At 42.2% G+C, this 22,635-nt stretch overlaps 1 protein-coding gene across 8 annotated transcripts in view; it reads left to right on the top strand.

Annotated features, from left to right (window-relative positions):
* The window catches only part of TRAPPC9 (trafficking protein particle complex subunit 9), an 852,706-nt gene that overhangs the window by 93,692 nt on the left and 736,379 nt on the right, over window positions 1-22,635 (top strand). For all 8 annotated transcript variants that reach the window (XM_065586245.1, XM_005291042.5, XM_005291041.5 and 5 more), the window contains exons 11-12: window positions 11,300-11,445; window positions 20,950-21,035. In XM_065586245.1, the coding sequence (XP_065442317.1) occupies window positions 11,300-11,445; window positions 20,950-21,035 (232 nt within the window). The remainder of the gene's footprint in view (window positions 1-11,299; window positions 11,446-20,949; window positions 21,036-22,635) is intronic.

Below are 22,635 nucleotides of genomic sequence, written 5' to 3'. Positions count from 1 at the left end.
GGACAAGGGACCATGTTTAACTGTGTTTGTAAAGCATCTAGTACAGGGGTCCCCATTCTGGTTGTGGCCTTCTAGGTCTACCATAATGTAAATATCTAAAGTTTTCCAGTGTAATGTGAAAAATAATTACTTAATTTGAATAAACTATGTTTGTCAGCATAAATTTGATAGCCTGGTATTCTAGAATGTAACTATTTCTTGTCTTCTGAAATTCTTATTTAAGATGGCTTCAGAAATCCCTGTTTATGAAACACATTTTTATGAAACCATAATCCTTTAATTAACTAAGCTTCAAGTATACCACTTTTAAGAATGTAAATTAAAGTAGGAAAAAATTTGCAAAAACCTTTCTAATACTTGAAATAAGTGACTGATTAATTTAGTTAATGAGCCCCAAGGGGAACTTACTCATTTAGGTAAACACATACAGTTATTTTGAGCAAGGGTTGTTGGTGTAAGAAAAAACACGGCAAGGCTTTTTCCTCATTAAATTGCTTCTGCAAATCTCCATTCTTGGAAGTGCATACTGTGGCTCACAAGTAATGGAAACACTGAATTATAAACCATTATGATAGACCCAAACTTAGACAGGAGATCTGAATGTTCCAAACATCAGTAAATTAACACTTTCATTTAGCTGTCCCCAGTTCTTCACTTCTTGCCTGTCAAAATGGTCTCCTCAGTTATCTTGTTTGTTCAGAAATTGTAGTTGTGGAGTAAGGAATTCAGGATAGCATTTAGGTTTTTTACTGTTGAGTAGCATTTGGTTAGCGTTCGAACAAAATTGCCAATCTTGAGGAACATCCAGTTTTTTTTAAAGTGCACCTTGCCAATAGCAAGATGTTGCTTATTGACCAACATGTACAATGCTTGAAGTGCCTGTGGTGACAGGCTCTCACTTCAGAGTTGCTTGCTTTGTGTTATATTTATTACCTGGACTAGGAGGGAATGTGAAACTTACCCACATACGGGAAACTTTAGTTACTTGACCCCTTCTTAAAGAAGCACCATTGAATTTACTTCTGAAATGTCAAATCCTAAATTGAAGGCCCAGATCTTTGCTTTTAGCTTATCCTTTAAAGACATTGTCAAAGTTGGTGAGTCTTTTTTGGTGTACTAAGAGTCCATTGTTCCTCTCCTTTCTATACTGGGGATTGAGTCAAAGCATTTAAGCCCAGGGGATATGGAAAACAATGATCTAAGCAGGGAAAGACTCCAGAAAAGAGGACAAGGTCTTTCTCCCCTCAGTAGCTACTCCTACAGAGTGGTGGTTCTTCAAGTGATTGCATATGTCCATTCTACGGTAGGGATAATGTGTGCCTTGTGTACAACAGTCAGAAATGTTTCCCTCAGTAGTACACTTTCAAGGCATTGTGACCACTTTGCTGCCTTGTGCCACTTTATGCAAGTATAAAGGGTAGAACCGCCCCCCAGTCCCTCTCAGCTCCTTCCGACTGCCAGTGTCAGTTGTTGGAGCTGCTATCCTGAGTAAGTCTTAACCTCTTTAGTGTATGTAGTGCCCATTGTGTTGATTTTCAGTCTAGTTTAGTGTATTTGTACATAGTTTAGATGATATAAGAGTAAGTTGAGATTAGTACTTTGTAGTGTGGAGTCACCGGTTCCCATTTGGGTACCAAACAGGTACTGGATCCTGAGCCATTTTCTTGGCTTCAAGTCCTGTCACTCATGTAACAAGTCTATGCCAGTAAGTGGCCCACACCCCAGCTGCCTTAAGTGTCTGTGAGAGGCGCATTTGAGTGACAAAAGTCTCATTTGTAAGGGTGTTCAAAGAAGGACAGGACAGCCAAATCCAAGTATCTGCTTATGGAGTCTGTACTTTGCCTGCCATTGGCACCTTCCTTCTCATAGCGGGTACCGAGCATGTTCTGAATCTATTAGGACTGCTCCCCTGATCCGACTGGGTCAGGAAGCAGATTCTCATCACTGGTGCTGAGGAAGAGACAACGTAAGTCTTCAAAATCTGTGGTGAAAGCACTGAGTAAAGGCCAGGACATTGAGGTGCACTTGAAGAGGCATTCCCAGGTGCAGCCCTTAAGCCAGGAGGGGTTGCTGACTCCGGAGTGCAGGAACAGGTCTGTTCAGACTGATCCGTGAAGTGCTGACGCAGCTTTCAGTACTGCAAAACCAAAAGCCTTTTCTGGTGCCATCTACAGCTGAGGTTTTTGAGGCAGCTTTAGTGTTACTGAACCTGTTGATACTGGCTTCCTCAGCTATTCAGGACTCTCTCCCAGTTCTGGGATTGGGTGTAAACACTTTTGTGGTTCTGGCTCCAGCCATAGTGCACCATTTGGAACCAGCAGCTGCTGCAGGTACTGTACCTCTCAAGAGGATTCCATCTAGAGGGAAGCCATTGATGATCTCGCTGATCTCTCCAGACTTGTAGGCGGTCTGCTGGAAACTGATGGGGGTCAGCTCCCCCTTGGTCTGAGGAAGCTGACTGTCATGGCTGGGTTGTGGGAGTCCAGAGCCAGAGTCCATGGTCACAAGACAAGAGTCAGCTGCGTCAGGATTCAAGGGGGTCAGAAGCAGCAGATAAACTGGAGATCAGAACCATGAATCAGAATCTAGAGTCAGGCCAGGTCAGGATACCAGGAGGTCAGATTCATGAGACAAATGGGAAATCAGAACTACGACTCAGATGTCAGGAATTCAAGCTGGGAAGTGGGAGCGGGAGCAGGAAGCACAAGGCATACCATCCAGAACAGGGTGGATCCCAGTTGTTCAGATAGCTTTCTGTTACTGCTTCTGGCTTAAGTAAGGCCAGCAGGCCAATCAGCTGCTCTGGTATGCTGCCAATAGGACTACAGGGGCGGAGTCTCAAATTGGGGATGGGCTTCATGGGTCCCAGGTATGCAAGCATCATCAGGGCTGGAGTGTGGCTGCTCCTATAAAACCTGCAGACACACATTCAAGACTGTGGGTCATGATACTGACTCCTCATCAGACTCCAACGTCGGCTCTTATGCCTCTTGGCACAGGTATGTTCAGTAGTCCCAACGGGATGCCTGCCAACCCTGGTACTGGTCACAGCCTCAGCATTCCATCTTATCAGTGGCCCTTTTGGATCCCTTGAGGCTTCCCTCCACAGTCTAGGGCATCTCCACTCCATTCTCACTCTATACATTAGCATCTACAACAGGTCACCATCTGCCACTCTTGGTGCTGGGACTGTGCACAGGGAATTGCATGCTCTGGTTTCTCTTGTGGAGGAGCCAGTGGAGTCTCCACCTCAGCAACCCTTAACCTCCTCTTCTTCATTGCCCGATGAGGTGGTGCTAACCGTGTCTGCTTTCCCCCCTTTTGATGATTAAAGTTTATCAGGACTTATAGAGGAGCGTGGCTGCAGCTCTGGATACCCAGCCAGAAGAAGACAGGAAAAGTCGCATAGGCTGGTGAATGTTTTAGCCTCAGTGGGATCTTCCAGGGCAGTGATCCCCAAACTTTTTATCTGGTGCCCGTCTTTACCCCGTCTGCACCCCCACCCTTGGAGCCAGGGCTGGGAGTGGGGCCACCACTCCGGAAGGGGGAGGGGAGATGCAGACAAAGGTAAGGGGACTGGCTGGGGCCACAGCTGGGGATGAGAGTGGGGCTGGGAGCGGAGCTCCAACCAGGGGCCAGTGTCAGCAGCCGGGGCACAGGGCAGGCGGCCAGGGCCCTGGGCACCCCACAGTTGAGGGACTTCTGTTCTAGGGTAGCTCTTCCTATTAATGAGGCTATCCTGGAGCCAGTCAAGGCTTTATGGCAGGCCCCGTCTTCCCTGCTTCCCACTACAAAAAGGGTGGAGACATTCAAACATTTTTATAACAATGCTCCTCTGGGCTCCATTGTAGTCTCTGCTGCTAATCAAAAAGAGAGACCGGGACACCAGGGATCTACACCAAAAGGGGAAAAAAGCAAAGCAACAACCTGTTCTGAAGGCAGCTTTATATCACAGGAAGTTTACAGTTTCGTATCCTGAAATTTAAGGACAATCTTCTTGACGAGGCAAAGCAGGAGTTTGCTGCTGTGGCAGAGGAGGGCAAGTTAGTTGGAAGAACAGTCTTGCAGGCTGGTCTAGATATGGCAGACTCTGTGGTTCGAGCTATGGCTTCCTCCATCACTGTGTATTCCTGTTGGTTGCAGTAGGCAGGTCTCCCCCCAGAGATGCAACAAAGCATTCAAGACCTCCTATTTGAAGGCCCCTCGCTCTTTTCTGAAAAGGCTGATAAGAGGCTACATATTCTGAAAGATTCAAGGTGACCCGTAATTCTCGGGATTTACATACCAGTGACCAAGAGAGAGTCATCCTGCTCACAGCACTCTGAACAGGTTCTGCCTTTTGTGCCTGGTACATAAGACCTGTCCAGGAAGAGGGATGCATGTTACAAGAGGCATTGTTATCCTCCTTCCTCGTCTGCTGCTCCCAGTTCATCTAGGCAAACTGGGTCCTCCTAAACAATCATTTTCACCTGTTGGTCAAGAGCAGTCAACTACTCCCCAAAGGTCCTAGTTTCTTCACCCCAGTATTTGCCAGCCACCGGTCTCGCTTCCTGCATCACCACAGATCAGTGGGTGCTATGCAACTATCCACCCCCCTTCTCTGTCCCTCTTCAGTGACTTCTCTCATGTCTATTCTCATGAGAACATGCTATTACAGGAGGTCCACTCTCTCTCCTTCTCATGGGGGTTATAGAGGAAGTTGCCCTGTTGCTCAGAGGGAAGGGATTTTATTCCCAGTACTTCCTAATCCTGCAAGCAAATGGGCATAGGAGGGGGGTTATAGGCCTTTTTTAGATCTAAGACAACTGAACAAGTTCCTAAAGAAAATAAAATTCTGGATGGTCACTCTGGCTTCTGTTATCCCTTACCTAGATCTTGGGGGACTGGCATACTGCTCTTGATTTAAAAGATGCTTATTTCACATGGCAATTCACCAGCACTACCAAAAATTCCTCAGGTTCATGGTGAATTGATCCCACTACCAATTCACTGTGCTGCCCTTTGACCTGTCAGGAGTTCCTCACATGTTCATGACATGCATGGCTGTGGTGGTGGTATTCCTATGAAAGTCCAGAGTCCGCATATTCCCTTACCTAGATGACTGGCTAGTAAGAGGCTGGTCCAGGTCTTAGGTACTCTGTAGCACTATACCAGGGGTGGCCAACCTGAGCCTGAGAAGGAGCCAGAATTTATCAATGTACATTGCCAAAGAGCCACAGTAATACATCAGCAGCCCCATATCAGCTCGCCCCCTCCCTGCGCCTCCTGCCGGTCGGCAGCCCTGCCAATCAGTGCCTCCCTCTTCCTCCCCGCACCTCCCAATCAGCTGTTTCGTGGTGTGCAGGAGCCTCGGGAGGTGCGGGGGGGAGGGAGAGGAGCGAGGGCACGGCAGGCTCAGGGGGAGGGGGTGGGAAGGGGTGGAGTGGGGGCAGGGTCTGTGGCAGAGCCAGGGGTTGAGCAGTGAGCACGCCCCGGTACATTGGAAAGTTGGCGCCTGTAACTCCAGCCAGAAGTCGGTGCCTATACAAGGAGCTGCATATTAACTTCTGAAGAGCCACATGTGGCTCTGGAGCCACATGTTGGCAACCCCTGCACTATCCACCGTCAATAGGGCTCCTAATCAATATGGATAAATCTACCCTGACTCCTGTGCAGAGAATAGAATTTATTGGCTGTTCTGGACTCTAGAGGCCAGGGCTGAGATTCTAAACAATGTGGGGCATTGCTCTAGATCAGTGATTCTCAAACTTTAGCAGCCTGAGTCCCCACATTTTGATTTAAAAATTTTCACGGACCACTAAACCCCCCTGCTCAGCCCTTGCCCCACCCCCCTCCCCGAGGCCATGCCCCTGCCCTGCCTACTATCTGAAGCCCTGCTCCCTGCTCACTCCACCCCCTCTCCCTGTTGCTCACTCTCCCCCACCCTCACTCACTCTTACCAGGCTGGGGCAGGAGGTTGGGGTGCAGGAGGGGATGCGGGCTCTAGGCTGGGCAGGCGGTTGGGGTGCGGGTTCCTGCCAGGTGGCGCTTAACTCAGGCAGCTCCCGAAAGCGACTGGCACATACCTCTGGCAGCGGATCGTAGGTTGGGAGGCCAGGGGGTCTCCTTGTGCGCTGCTCCTTTCCGCAGGCACCGCCCCCACAGCTCCCATTGGCTGCAGTTCCCAGCCAATGGGAGCTGCAGAGTCGGGGTGGGGGGCAGCATGTGGAGACCCTCTGCCCCCTCAGGAGCTGCAGGGATGTGCTGGCCGCTTCCAGGGGTGGCACAGAGCTGGGGCAGGTAGGAAGTCTGCCTTAGCTCTGCTGCACCACCGGACTGTTAAGATGCAGGAGGTGCTAGGAGGGAGGAAGAGGAGTTGAGTTGAAGGGTGGGATGGGGAGGAATTGATCAGCGGGATAGGTGGACCCTAGTTTGAGAAACACTGCTTTAGATATAAAATCACATCCTGTCACTACAGTTTGAATCTGCCTTTTACTTCTAGGGCACATGGCAGCATGCACTTCAGGAAGGTACAGTGCTGGCTAGCTTTGTTGTATTCACTGGCCTGTCATATGGACATTGTGGTTCAAGTACATACTCAGATCTTGTGCTACTTTAAATTTTGGCTAGAACCTTCAACTCTTTGCATTGGAATTCCCTTTGCTCTGCCACAACAGACACTCACTGTAGTCACAGATGCATCGGATGGAGGTTGGGAAGCTCACTTAGGTCCCTTTCAGACACAAGGTCTTTGGTCTACCGAAGGAATGTGTTTGCCTTCTAATTACACAAAGACTGCCAAGAAAAGTAATTACGCATTCATTGTAGTATATGGAATATTTGGGGACTCTTCAGGTTTCAGTTTATTCTTTAGGTAAATTAATTTTCTTCTGTTTTCTTGCATTTGGTTCTGATGGCAGTGGTGGTCCTCATTAGAATGGTAACACTTAACATCATCCATTGATGTCTCAGTGCAGTTATTTCTTCTTCTTCCAGGAAACTTCTAATGTAGTGGATTGTTTTTTTATATGGCAGAGATAATATGTGTATAATTTCTCCTACAGTTTTATTACAGTAACACATCAGCTTGAAGGTTCTAGGTAATTTTCTACAACAGATTTTCTTTTCTGAGATGCATGCTATACAATCTTTTTATTAGAGTATTTTTGTGTCTCTATTGTGCAGAATTTACAATGTTTTGTCTCTGTACTTAAACTATTTCCATCCCCTGGCTAATAATTACTTACTCTTTTGAGATTGTGGATAATTGTGTAACATTATAATTCAAGTCATTCATTTACTGCACTGTAAAGGATGCAAAATTACTTTAATATCCCTAAAACATAACTACTTTTCTCTTTTTCCCAACAAAAAGCAATTTGTAGGTAATTTGTGTTTTTCTGGCCTTTTGCCATTTACAATTATGTGAGACAAATTTCTTCTTCCTCAGTGTATCTGTGCTAGAGTTATTTGTCTGATGAATAACTTCATAAAATATTATGAAAATTTAATCACATGGTAATACACACTGTCTCCTTAGTATATTGTGGCATTATCAAAGAATTTTTCAGCATGATCGTTTGCACTGGGAACTGAAGTTCTTGGGGGAAAAAAAACATGTTATCTTAAAGCAAGCTGTGCATTTGTGAGGTTCCTGGATTTGTGAGGTTCTTACATTTGGGATTTTAGTTTGCCTTTCAAAAGTCTTATACAACTGAAATTTCATGAGCTGGGCACTATTATAATACTATTGCGTTTGCCGATTATTCAATCCTTCAGGTGTCTTTCCATAAGTAAGTAAACTTTTTTAAACCAATCATTTATTGTATTATTTATATCTCCCTAGGGGGTTAAAAACTTAACTATCTTATGATAGTGTCTCTCTTATTTTTGAAAGCTTTAGCTTTAGTCAGCTAGGACAGTAGTACAATATTCGCTTCTTACTCCTGAAGACCTATTTTGGATATACAGGGAATTTTATTAAATCATTGTCTCTAGTGGCTGTTTTACATAAAGCACAAATCCTGTATGTTTAAACACGAGGGTCCCGAGACTGGAGTATTGTTGCAGTTTAGGGCTGAAGTGCAGGGTCTTTAAACATATACAGTCTTGACTGTGACTTCATTGGCTCACCGTTCCTAACTTGAGTAAGGTTTATTTTCACCAGGTAAATTCACATGTGATTAACTTTAAAAAATTGCAGTTAAAAAGCTACAATAAAATCTATAAGTAGTGCCTTCACATGTCATTAATTATCATCCCTCGAAGTAAATCTGATTTAAGTAAATATTCACCAACTGTATTTTGACATTTTTCAATTATTTAATCTCTATTCTATCATTAGAGTCTGGTGTGTTCCTTCTGTAAGAACATTTTCCCCTCGCCCCCATACCTAATGTTTAATTGGTTTAATATGGTGGCCATTTCTTACCTTATTTATCGTCCTGCTTTTTTACCATATTCTGACAATTCCCAGTCCACTTTCTCTACTTCCAGAAGCAAATCTGTCTCTTAAACTAATGTAGATTCTGCTTTAGTCTCCTTCCTTGGAAACTTATTTTTATTACATTTTGTATGAAGCAGTGTTGTGTTAATTTAGAAGGAATAAAGGGGCCCAAAGAGTCATGACTCTGAAACTGTCCAACATTAAACAAGATTCAGGGTTTGGTATACAGAAACCTCAGCCTGCTTAGCACCATGGCAACCACATCAATGCAAATCCTTAAAGTGTTTTATTAAAGATACAAAAAAAAAAAGAAAAACAGTTAAGTATTAAATAAAGTTTTCTTTTTAAAATTTCAAATGCTTTAACTATATCCCTTGTTCCCTTTTCCATTAGCTGGAGAATGTGTTTAGAAGGAAAAAACCCTTGTTTGACATTCTTTTAGATAATACTAAAGATGCTAATAACTTTGGGGAAGAGAGAAGAAGTTAGTTGAGAGAGGCTGGAGCTGTTGTCATTGAAGTCTGATCCTGTTTTCTAAGACAAAATAAGACGCACACAAAAAGGGAAGAGAAGAATCACAAAGAAAGAAAATGCAGCTTCTGTTTCTGGTGTTGACTTCCACTTGCAACCTCACTTCTGGAAAAACACTGGTTCAGCACATGGCCTTATCAGCTACTTATACTTGTACCAGCATCAGGCTGTTTAAAAAGGGCATTGCTTTTAGTTGCCTGTCTGTTCACAGGCTTACAGCAGTGTTGCAAAATGTACAGTCTTGCAACCAAGCCAGACACTTATTTGCCAGAAGAAAAAAGGAGAGGGATAGGAAAGGGAAGACATAAGATGGGAAAAGAAAAGAACGCACAAAGGGAAGAGGTGGTGAGGAATGGGATGTCCATCTCTCATCCTAGGTGGTATTTGAGATTTAGCCTGAACCAGTGAAGGTGGTGGTGATATCTGGATCCATGTCTCTGGCCTGGTCTGGTAGGATGAAGATGGTCCATGTGTTCCAGAGGATGGTGAGAGATGGCAGGCATGATGATAATGCTCGCTACAGCAGTTGTTGGCAGACAGATACTGCTTCTGCCAATTTTTCCCAGAAATATTTTCTTTTTAAGAACCCCAAAAGAGTGTGTTGGGAGAAATAGTCTGTCGTCTCATTATTTTGTCCACCAATAGGCCTAGTTTCTGACACATCAATTTTGATCCACTGATTTGATTCCATGCTTTTCATGTTTGCCAAGGATGATCTTAATGCAGTCCTTAAGTTATATCAGGAGGCCTTTTTGTTTGAACTAATTCAATCTTTCTGTCTTGCTTTTTAGAGACAAGGCGGGTGAGTTAATTTTTTTTATTGGACTCTCTTCTATTGGTGAAAGACAAGCTTTCAAGTTAGTTTTTCTTCAGGTCTGGAAAAGGTATTCACTGGGTTGGTCAACCCTGGGAACTTACCTGAGCATAACTATGTCTCTTGGGGAGTGAAAAATCCACACCCCCTGAGAGACATAGCTATGCTGATCTGACCCCAGGTGTAGACAATGCTAGGTTGACAGAGGGAGTCTTCTGTTGACCTAACAACCTCTTCTCAGGGAGGTGGATTACCTACGCCAATGGGAGAACCTCGGTTTCTACGCTGAAGCACTACAGTGGTGCATGAATAGACATACCCAGAAAGTCACAACTAAATACAAGATGGAACAGATTGTTTAGCGTAAGTGGTTACACATATTCTAAGAGACCATTCAAATCCATAAATCCAGTGTCTTTCAATACCGTAATTTTTAGTGTCTAGAAAAGTTGAATTTAAGCTCCGAAGCTTGTCTTTTGAAGGTGTGGTGCAGGTTTCCTTTGAGGATGAGGACTGAGACGTCAGATAATGAACACTGTTTGTCCATTGGTGATTTTTTTATTCTTTTTTTCCTGTGAGACTTAATCTGAGAGTGTAGTGATTAGTCTGGTTTCACCCACATAGTTATTTGGGCATTTAGTGCACTGGATGACGTATACCACATGTTGTAATAGGCATGTGTATGATCCGTGGGTCTTGAAAGGCGTTGTGGGGGGTATTGATCATCTTTTCCCATCAACATTTGTTGTTATAGATTATTGTGACAGTTTATGAACTTTCACTCACCTTTTACTGTTAAGCACATAATCAGGGTAAATTTGTAGTCCCCAGTTGTCACAGCAGCAGTTCTATCCAAGTTCTAGCTGGGCCCAAAAACTCTGTGCTAACTGCAGCAAAGCTGCTCGCTGTCCAGTGCTTATTGCTGAAAATTTTAGAGTCTCCCTTCAAAGGCTTGGCTTGTGGGGCTTAGCGAATCCATCATCAATGCTTAGCTACCTAAATTTCATACATGTAAAATCACTGGGCTTACTAATCTTTGTCCGGGTCATTTTCTTAAGGAAATGTGATCCTCTACATCTTTTTTTTTGGTACCTTTTTCTCATTATATTTTTCTGATTTTACATTTGTTTGCAGTTTTCCTCTGAAATGATATTTGGTTTTCCTTCAGACCCTTGGTTTACTTTATATTTCTTTTTTCCCCCATTACAGACACCATGTTCATTATCAGAGGGGTAGCCGTGTTAGTCTGGATCTGTAAAAAGCAACAAAGAGTCCTGTGGCACCTTAAAGACTAACAGATGTATTGGAGCATAAGCTTTCGTGGGTGACGCATGCATCTGACGAAGTGGGTATTCCCCCACGAAAGCTTATGCTCCAATACATCTGTTAGTCTTTAAGGTGCCACAGGACTCTTTGTTGCTTTTTACATGTTCATTATAAAAATGTAAGGAGTAATCAGTATTTGCCAACAATTCCTTTAAAGTAAAAATAACCAGTTTAAAAATGCTGTTTAAATTTTTATTTAACAGATCTGTGAAACTCTTGAATCTCCCCATCAGTCTTCGGCCACAGAAAATGAAAAGTTTGTTGGGTCAGAACATGTCAGCCAAAAGTCCCTTCATATACTCTCCAATTATTGCACACAATCGTGGAGAAGAGCGAAGTAAGAAAATAGGTGAGCATATGATCCAAGCTTTCTTGTAACTGTTGCTTTGAAATCTTCCTGCCTTGACTCCATATACAGATCAGGAATTTAAGGAATTACTCAAAAAAGCATAATACTTTGGGATAAAGTTTTCCATGGGGAAGAAATGTTAACTGATTTCAACTTATTTTCTTATCCTTAGGTGATTTTTCAAGCAAATCAATAAGCACTCAACCCAATAATCTTGTTAGGGGAAATGAATTAAATAAAAAAGCTGTTTTAGATCTTGAATTATGTCACAAATACTCTTTTATATGTAGTGTAGTTATAGCCGTGTCGGTCCCAGGATATTAGAGAGACAAGTGGGTGAGGTAATATCTTTTATTGGACCAACTTCTGTTGGTGAGAGACAAACTTTTGAGCTTCAGGTCTCTCTTCTACATATTTGGAGTTGTACGTAGTGGTCAGAGGCCTATAGGTGGTGAGACCTCAGGGGATGTGTGACATTACCCAGGATACAATCTGGACTTATGGACATGTGTCCCCTCAGTTCTCCAACCTGGGGTGCCTTTTACACTGCTTTGCTGTGAGAGCAACCACCCCTTGTCTGCTCACACACAGCCTGCAGCATGTAAATCACTCCCAGCTATATAGTATGAGTGCTATAGCCAGCCACTCTTGAATTACACTGCAGGGCAACATCAGCAAACTCCCAATCCCAGACTTTCTCCCAGAAATGTGTGCAACTTGTACTGCCCAGCATCCTTCTGAACAATGCAAACTCACATAAAGTCTGTCATCTCATTAATAGAAAATGATATGCTCAACTCCTGTTTCCCAAATGCTTCAGTCCAAATATATTGGTTTCGCTAAAATAATGAAACAGATTTACTAACTACAGAAAGATAGATTTTGAGTGATTACAAGTAATGAGGCATAAAAGTCAGAATTGGTTACAAAGAAAAAAAAGGTAAAACCCAGCTAATACCTAATTTAACAAGCTAAGTGAATTCAAAGTAAAGGTCTCTCTCACCACAAGTTCAAACAGTTTTACTGGCTGAGTCCTTCAGTCAGGATCTTCCCCCCAGTCCAATGCTGTTTCCTTTCTTGTTCAAGTGTTGATGATGTTGGTAGAGAGAAAGGGAGAGATGATTTGAGGCATTTACTCCCTGCTTTTACAGCCATTTCTCTTGCACAAGAATCATCTCCAGCTGATGTTCGGGAGACATTCAGTCTGTGTGAACAAGAACCTTAAGCTGTTTGTTTGTCAAAATATATGCTTTTTTTGCCCACTCTCTCTCACCTGCTGAAGAGTGGCCACTTAATCAGATGATGGTCCATTTGATCTCGTTGCCTGAAGTGTTGGCTAGCCTTTTGTCTCTGGGAAGCTGGTTTATGACTGATCTCCAGAACATGTTGGTACATGTCCCAGAAATATCCCATGGTAGAGTCCCATAATTTTACATACAAGGTTGTCACACATTTTACCAGGAGAATAATGAGCAAATCATGAGTTTTAAAATGAAACTGCACAAGGCATACCTTGTACAAGATTTACCATAATCCTCTAAAAGGGGTGAACATAAATGTACAGATTGTCATAGGACAGTGTTTTGTTGCTTGCATTTGCTTAGGGAGTAGATGTAGCTGTTTTGCTTCCTTTTTTTTCATGTTGTGGAGTTTCCTTTTCAGATGGCAAAATTCGACATGTTCCATTGTTGTATATAGTGTTGTTGAAGCTCTGTTGGTCCCAGATATTAGAGAGACAAAGTGGGTGGGTAATACCTTTTATTGGACCACCTTCTGTTGGTGAGAGACAAGTTTTCGCGCTTACACAGAGTGGTTCTTCATTTTAGCTGTGTAAGCTTGAAAGCGAGACCCTCTCACCAACAGAAATTGGTCCAAAAAAAATTACCTCATCCACTTTGTGTCTCTAATATCCTGGGACCAACGTGGCTACAACACTGCATACACCTATGTTTAAAAGCATGTCTTTTTGTAAAGAATCAGTTAAGACTGAGAGCTCAGAGTACACATGCTGAATGGCTGCCGGATTTTCGGGCTCCCACCATTCCTACTACCTGTGAAGCTGCAATGGTGGATAACTTTTGCATCACAATCATAGTGTGGAGACAGCCTCTAATGACCTGAAAGAAGTCCTCCACGGAAGTTCAGAATGGATAGTCCTAATTTTTCTAGGGTAAAAAAGAAACATGATAAATTAACTAGAATGACAAACTTTTTACTTATTAATTAACTCAAAGTATGTATTAATACTTGGGGGGAGCAAACAACTGTGCATATCTCTGTGTTATAGAGGGTGAACAATTTGTGTTTATCCTGTATAAGCTTTATACGGGGTAAAACGGATTTATTTGGGTTTAGACCTCATTGGGAGTTGGGCATCTGAGTGTTAAAGACAGGAACACTTCTGTTAGCTGCTTTCAGGTAAACCTGCAGCTTTGGGGCAAGTAATTCAGACCCTGGCTCTTTGTTGGAGCAGATGGGAGAGAGTGTCTGGCGCAGCAAGACAGGGTGCTGGAGTCCTGAGCTGGCAAGGAAAACTGGGGTAGAAGTAGTCTGGGCACATCAGGTGGCAGCTCCCAAGAGGGTTTCTGTGATCCAACCTGTCACAATTAGCAATGGATTGAAAATGTTGTGATTGGCTGTATTACTTTTCTAACAGAGTCTCGGTAGTTAAAGTCCCCCATGAGTACAAAGTCTTGTGCAGGACTGTCCCTAGGGGTGTGCGGGTCCTGAGACATTAGAAACTCGGCACCTATATGCTGGGGGGTGCTCCCCCTCTGGCTCTGCCTAGGCTCTGTTCCCACTGCACCCCTTTCCCCAGGGCCCCACCCTGTCCCACCTCTTTCTGCCCCCGCCCAGTTCTGCCCCCTTGCCCAAGTGTGCTGCGCCCTTGCTCCTCCCCCTTTCCTCCCAGCGCCTCCTGATGCTGTGCAACAGCTGATACGCATCCGGTGGTATGCACTGAGAGGGAGGAGGATGCACTTATTGTCAGGGCCCACCAGCAGGGAGGCAGCACTGGGGGGAGCAGGAGGTTCTAGTAGGGGGGCGTGACATTCCCCTCTGTTGTCTGGACCAGTGATCTGCTAGGCCACTTCAATCCTTGACTCTGGGAGTCAGCCTTACCCTGCTCTGCTGTGAGAACCCCCACTCCCGGGCTGTTCACGCACAGCCTCTGGCATGTAAGCTGCTCCCAGCTACTTGCAAGCAAATGACACTAACCAATATCTCTGGTCCCAGAAACAATCCTAGGAAGCTCTGTCTTGCAGTGTCCAGTTATTCTCACTGGACGCTGCAAGCTTATATGAGTTTGTCAATTTTTACAAAGAAATTGATGATGTGTACCAGGCTGTTCTCCCAAGGGGAGTTTGACACACTGCAAACCAAATGCACTGCTTCAGGTAGAATAAACAAACAGATTTATTAACTATAAAGGTAGATTTAAGTGATTATAAGTCAAAGCATAACAAGTCAGATTTGGTCAAATGAAATAAAAGCAAAATGCATTCTAAGCTGATCTTAACACTTTCAATGTCCTTACAAACTTAAGTATCAGAGGGGTAGCCGTGTTAGTCTGAATCTGTAAAAAGCAACAGAGGGTCCTGTGGCACCTTTGAGACTAACAGAAGTATTGGGAGCATAAGCTTTCGTGGGTAAGAACCTCACTTCTTCAGATGCAAGAATGCATCTGAAGAAGTGAGGTTCTTACCCATGAAAGCTTATGCTCCCAATACTTCTGTTAGTCTCAAAGGTGCCACAGGACCCTCTGTTGCTTCTTACAAACTTAGATGCTTCTCACCACAGGCTGGCTCTTCAGCCAGGCTCTCTCCTTTGATCAGCGGTTCAGTTGCTTGGTGGTGGTGATGGTGTCTGTAGATGTAGGTGGAAGAGAGAGAGCATGGATAATTTATGTCTCTCACTTTTATCATGTCCTTTCTTTCCTCTTGGCTTTGTCCCCCCGCCCCTGAGAGTCAGGTGAGCATTACCTCATCACAGTCCTAAACTGCCCAAAGGAAGGGGGTGACTCCCTCAAGGGTCTAACAGATTCTTTGGTGCTGCGTAAGCCAGTGTCCATTGTTCCTGTGAGGCTGGGCTGGGTTTGTCTCATCCATGCACTGATGAGGTGTGAATTGGCTCTCTGTTCTTGGAGAGTTTCTGCATGGGCTTGCTTTAAGCCATGAGGATACATTTTCAGCCTCGTTACTATATACATGAAATTATAACCTCTAATCTCACTATAACATGACTTTAACAATTACCATAACCTCACTATAACAACTATGCTCAGTGCATTATGAGCCTTCTGAAGATACCCAACATGACAAATTTTACATTGGATACCACACAATCATTTTATAAAGACGAACATGGGGGTGTAGGGTGTTCCCCCGAGGTACAGCGTGTCACGGGGGCTTCTCCCTGCCCCCCGCCCACCTGCTGCTTGTCTCCCCATTCACCTCCTCACCCCGCCTTCTGCTTGCCTCCCCATTCACCTTCTCTCGCCTCCCACCTCACCTTCCTACCTTCCTCCAAAAGCATGGAGCCTGGGCCTGTTGTCCCGATTTGCCGTACCCAAGGGATGGCTCTGGTCTTGTGTTTTGCATTTTTGCTGTTGTTCTAGAAATGCTGCCTCCTCCTCTTCCTGATTTGGTGGTCTATAGTAAACTCATAACATAACATCACCCATATTTTTTGCCCCTTTTATCTTTACCAGAGACTCAACTGGTCTGCCTCTCACCTCCTTCTAGACAATGTGCATTTTTCAGTTAGATTTTCATTGATAAAAATCTTCACTTTTTGAGGAGTTTTGCCAAACTTGTTTAATATAACTGCTATTCTCATTCCTTAACAAATCCATCAGAGAACCTGTGTGAGCTCAACATTATTCTCTGAGGATAATGGAGAGTATTCTTGGAGTCAGTAGTAAAATAGTTTTTTTTTTTTTTTTTTTTTTTTTTTTGTTATATTTAAGGATCCAGTGTACTCAAGAGACATTTAAGACCGCACACATTGGTTTCTCTAGTCATTCTGTGATCCAGTCTAAGGGGATATTCAGGCTGGTTGTGACCTTTGAAAGCTCAAACCTTCTTCAGTATACGCATTGTAAAGTATACCTATTTTTCAAATTACTTCTACATTATTGGTCTTAATTCTTTTTAGTTCAGTGCATACGAGGAACAAAGCCAGGTTTTCTAATTAAGTTGGGGAGGGGATGGGTCATTGGTGGTAATTTTTCAATTGAGAAATATGCTTGAAAAGGCACCATACATACATTTAAAGAGTGTTTGGAGGATGACCGCCCCGTCCTGTCTTTTGGGTTCTGCCACTGCTTCTTGATCATGTCTTAAATATCCTGCATGATATTCAAGGTACTTCTTTCAAGCAATGACAAAAGCCAGTACTTTGAAGAAATATATTTAATTTACTTTTCTATAGGTAGAAAAAAATAATCAATTTATTCTCACTGGATAGTTCTTGTGATATTCTAAACAACTGGTAGCTTCTTGAAGTTGTTACAAGGTAATGAACCAGGATTATTTGTATTACTTTGCAGATGAGTCTTAGTGTATAATTGAATAAATCATCATTACAGCGAAGGAAGTCAAGTATTAGTGAAAACCCAAAGGGAAATGGAGCCCTTGAGAAGAGTATTAAGAAACTGCTTACAGCTCTTTAGCTCTCATAAGCTGATAAGCTTTTTTGGAATTGATTATATTTTAAATATTACATTGGATTATTATAGTCCTATTAAATAGCTTTAGTATCATGGTTGTTACGAGAACTAAAACCAGAGATTTTTGTGACCCAGTTAAAATGATTAGTGTTATAAAATACTGACTTAGCATCTACAGAAGTAAGAATGTACAATATATCCCCAGAAGGAATCAGCTAATAACATTTCATAATTTTATTTAATTAGTATAACATTAGTAGCGTCTGTTAGTAAGTGGCAGGGGCTAGATGAATCCCAAAACTTCGCCCTGCAAAGCTAGTATTTTTGAGAATATGTGGCTCCAGCTACTCCTCCTCCTTCCAACAGTGCAATATGGGCTAAATCCCTCCCCAAAGTTTTGTCATGTGGAGTGGCCTTTTAAAAAGGCTCCAGGAAGGATGATTTTGTCAGCTGGGCCTGCCAGGATCACCAAGAGGTAGGAAATGGAGGTAGCCAAGACCCCTCTGCTCCTAATCTTCCATGGAGCCAGGAATTTGGTGTCACATAGCTTCACCACCCCATCTACTTCCAGCAGCACCAGCAGGTTTCCCTTTACTGTCTCAGGAATCCTAAGGATGTCTGCAATTTTGAACCTCAGTGCACTGTTTGTGGAGCTGGACAATTGCCTCTTTCATGGGGGACGAGTGAGAAAATGGGAAAATGAATAGAGGGTTAGGTATGGGCAGGCCCTGGCAGTACCATTACAGTCCTGGACAACATGACCTTAGAGCATATACACCATAATTGTTCATTGACGTTTCTGTCCTATTGAAGCTCACACTGGCAAGGACCCACCCCTGCACTGGGCAGCAACAAAGAGAGTGCTAGAAACCCTTGTGTTGGCTAGGCATACAGCAGGAATGGGCTTTTTCTTTTTTCAGGGAAGGAGTTTATTGTTTGAGAGAGCAATAAGGACAGTTTATACTTTTCTATGTTAAAAAAAAATGATGATGCTGCATAGGGAAGTATTTGGGTATATGTTCTATATAGAGGGGAGAAATATAAAAATAATTGGAAGTGAGCCACGGATTTGTTTTTTCAGGGAAGGTTGGAAAGGAGGTGAATGTTAAGGCAGCACAGGAGTTTGTTTGATAAGGTATTTTAAAAACTTTCAAACTTTCAAAGTTGATTCAGAACCATTAAACTATACACATGTTTGACCTAATGTTTTCAAATTAAGGGATGTGGAGCACTTCACAAGTACTTTATGGCAAGTTGACTAGTCATACGATGTTGACTTTCCTCCTTTCTAGTTGCAAAATTTCATTTATACAATTAAAATATATGAAATCCTTTTCTAATATCTATGTATATAATTTATGTAGTTGCAGTCCTGAGTAGAAATGGTCTTTGCAATTGTGAATGAATGAAGATATGGTCTATGAAAGAATTGTAATGTCTACGCTATGAAAATATTTGAAAATGCTAGCTTCTATCACCTCACTTCTTTGTTAATGTTAGTTATCCTCTCTCACCCATTTCTTCTTATTTTTTTTACTTGTTTAGCCTTGTCTTAAATTAGACGGTAAGCAATTTGGGACATGGACTAGCTCTACTGATGTTTGTACAGCATCAAGCCCAGTGAAGCTATAATCTAGTTGGGATCTCTAGGTCCTGCCATAATACAAATAATAAATAGTGGTACTAAACAGAAAAATTGAAATTTCTTTGAGTTAATAATAGATTTGTACAATCATTACCTTTTCCTTTCTGGATCCCAAGTCCACAGCTGTTTCTAATATACTTTGCTAATAATAAGGCCAAATGGATGACTGATCTGCATAGGATAGCTTACAATAGGTTTCTTGTTTTCAGTAGTTACTTACAGAATTGAAGTCCATCATTTGAGTGTCTTTGCTTTGAGAGAGTCTTGGAATGATCAAGTATTGACATCTCAGCATGTTGTTGTGCCGGTAACTCACCCTTCCAGATTTCGTGAGGGTTGTAGTGTATTTGATTTATAAATAGCATAAAAATTACTGTTTGGCTGTAAGGAATTCATTTTTAGTCTATGCTCTGTGTATGAGTAACGACCTCTTGATGTAATTGGAAAGTGTCTACTTCATTTTGGGCACTAACAAAAAAAAAAATCACAAATTATGGTGTATAAATAATATTCTTCATTCAATCAGCAGTTTGTCTGATAGTTTTCATTTGCAGGTTTCATGCTTTTTAAGAGGTTATATTCTCACAGTGCATGTCCTTAATTCCTACTAGCATTAATTGGAGTTAAACATTTGCATTGAAAACCTCTCCCTTAAGTCTTCTGTAATACTACTAAGAAAATGTAATCAGACAGTAAATGGTTGTGAATGTGTAATTAAAGTACAGCCAATTTCAGCATGTGAATTAGTTTCATATTAAACAACAAGTCTTGATTTATGCAGTGAACTTACTAATATTGTCCTGGCAAGGGGGTGCTAAAAAGTATGTTAAAATATGGAGAAAGCCAGAGCATTGAAATATTTTAAAAGTTGCAACCAGAATCACTGTATTCCAACTACTACTATAGTGAGACCTTTGTGATGAGCATCTACCAATTAGTAGTAATGGTATTCCTCCACCTTTTCCCTTAATCCTCATGCTTGTTTATACTTCTAAAATTGAATGAATTTAGTTTGTAATGTTGGTATGTCTCCACTTATGTCTCTGTACTTGGTATGGTATACTTAGCTCTGAGTCTTCCTTGCCACCCTCAAGAAAGAGCTCCCAAGTTACCTGCTCTTTCCTGAAGAGAATTAAAAGGGAGTGCATGAGGTCCTCAACTAATGGTTAATCTGGTCTCCTGTTAGTGATTGATTTATCAGTGTCACTGGTCCTATTATTATTATTATTATTTTTTTTTTTTAATAAAAGAAGCTGCCAAATCATATTCAGCTCATGTACATGAAAACTTGTGTTCCTATTACTGCTACTCTTTCCTCATTCTTTCCCTATGTTGTGTTCACTCCTTACCATCCTGTTGCATTCTGGTACTTGATTCCTTGAGGTGCTGAGCACTCTGGCCCAGATCCAGAAAGGCACTTACCCATGTAAGTAGTCACCACAGAAGTCAGTGGGACTTCTCAAGAGTTTAAAGTTAAGCATGTGCTTAAGTGCTTTTCTGGATTGTTGCCAGAGTACTTAGTACCTCATAGGATTAAGCTCTTTGGGGCAAGAGCTGCCATTTATTTTGTTTGTACATTCCCCAGCTCATTAAGGTAACCAATTCACCTCTAGACTTTGCACTTCCAGTCTCCTAACACAGTGGTTCTCAACCAGGGGTAAATGTACTTCCGGGGGTACGTCAACTCATGTCGATATTTGCCTAGTTTTACAACAAGCTACATAAAAAGCACTAGCAAAGGCAATACAAAATAAAATTTCATATAGACAATGACATGTTTATGCTGCTCTATGTACTATACAGTGAAAGGTAAGTACAATATTTATATTCCAATTGATTTATTTTAGAATTATATTGTAAAAATGAGAAAATAAGCAATTTTTCAGTAATAGTGTGCTATGACACTTCTGTATTTTTGTGTCTAATTTTGTAAGCAAATAGTTTTTAAGTGAGGTGAAATGTGGGGGTGCGCAAGACAAATCAGACTCTTGAAAGGGGTACAATAGTCTGGAAAAGTGCATACTTCAGCAGGAAATTGGGTTGTGGAAGTTATCTGGAAATTTGCATTTGACTGTACGGATAGCTCTGAGTACTATCTCCGTAGCAATATGTCAGCAGCAGTTAGCACTGCTGTTATGGTAAAACAGTGGTAGTCACTTTTGGTTTTAAATGTGTCATTTATTTTTTACAGACTTCCAGTGGGTCCAAGGAGATGTATGTGAAGTTCAGCTGATGGTGTACAATCCTATGCCTTTTGAACTCAGAGTAGAAAACATGGTATGCATCTTTCCAAATTGTTCTTTTATCATTTTGTGACAATATTTTTTTTCAATTCTGCACCGTTCAATTTTCCAGTATTGTTTTTTATGTAAAGCAAACAGTTAAAACTGTATTAAACCGATAGAGAATTTCTCTGTCATATAACATCTTCTCACCTTCTGTACTAGACAACTGATACTAGAAATAAGGTGTACATTTTAAACAGTGAGTAATTAACCATTGGAACGATTTACCAAGAGTCGTGGTGGATTCTCCTTCACTGACCATTTTTAAATCAAGATTGGATTTCTTTTAAAAGATATGCTCTAGGAATTATTTTGGGGAAGTTCTTTGGCTTGTGCTTTACAGGAGGTTGAACTAGATGATCACAATGGTTTTAGAATCTATGAATTATTATGACAGTGAAATGAAATTCTTTGCCATTCAGAGTGCATGGATGCTTTACAATTACCGATGTACAATAACCTGGACTGAATAAACCAGACCCTGAACTCATAGGCTAAGCATAATCTTAGCCCAGGGAATGATTGTCAGAATTATCAGGGCACATCCTCAGCTTGCTATGCTGCTGTGTACTCTACCTCTTCTCATCTCTGTCCTGGTTTCAAACTGGCCTAAGAATTCCCCATCCACATGACCACAATGAACAAGGCTTCCTCAACTTTTGACACCCTCCCTAGCTTGATAAGAGATTAACCCCCGCCACACACATCTAAGGTACAAAGAGTGGAAGAAACGCAGGGGAAGAAGCCACAGATGGTGAAGAGGAGGAGGGACTATAGTAACTCCTCACTTAAAGTCCTAGTTATGTTGTTGAAAAATGCAACCTTAAGCAAATCCAGTTTCCCCATAAGAATTAATGTAAATAGGGGCTTTAGGTTTGAGGGAAATTTTTTCGCCAGACAAAAGACATTATTTATATAATATACACACAGTGTAAGTTTTAAATAATTGTAAACAGTTTAATACTGTACTCAACAATGATTGATTGTGAAGCTTGGTTGAGGCAGGGGCATAGCGGGGTCGGGGTGCAGGGGCTTTCCCCTCTTTGTCTGCTGGGCGTTTCAGTGGGGGAGTGGGGTCGGGATGTGGGGGCTTGCCCCATTCTGCCTGCCCGGTGCTTTAGCCGGGGAGCGGGGTCGGGGCGCAGGGGCTTGCCCTGTTTTGCCCGCTTGCCTGGTGCTCCCCGGCAGGAACACTGGACTGGGGGAACCAAACAGCATTATAAGGGAACGTTGCAGGACTTTAAAGGAGTATGTTCTCTAATAGATCAGCGACTTAATAACTGCGATGATGTTAAATGAGGAGTTACCGTATTTAAAAATTTCATCCGAGGATCTCAAGGACTCCACTTGACAAACCGATATTATCTAGATTGTGAGCAATTTGGAGTACACAATGTCCTTTTGTTGTTGTGTTCAGTGCCTAGCCCAATGATACGTGATTGAGGCCCCAGGCACTACTGCAATACATATTAATAATAATAATATTATAAACCACAGTACATATAATCGATTAACAAAGGCTAATTTTGAAATAAATTAAGGTTGGGTAAGTGTCCCATCCCCTATCAGAAACTCTTACAAGCAAGAAAATG

This window comes from Chrysemys picta, chromosome 2, assembly GCF_011386835.1.
Source record: "Chrysemys picta bellii isolate R12L10 chromosome 2, ASM1138683v2, whole genome shotgun sequence".
NCBI classification, from domain to species: domain Eukaryota; kingdom Metazoa; phylum Chordata; order Testudines; family Emydidae; genus Chrysemys; species Chrysemys picta.
Note: the sequence above shows the minus strand (reverse complement) of the source record. Positions and strands in the feature narration are given on the sequence as shown.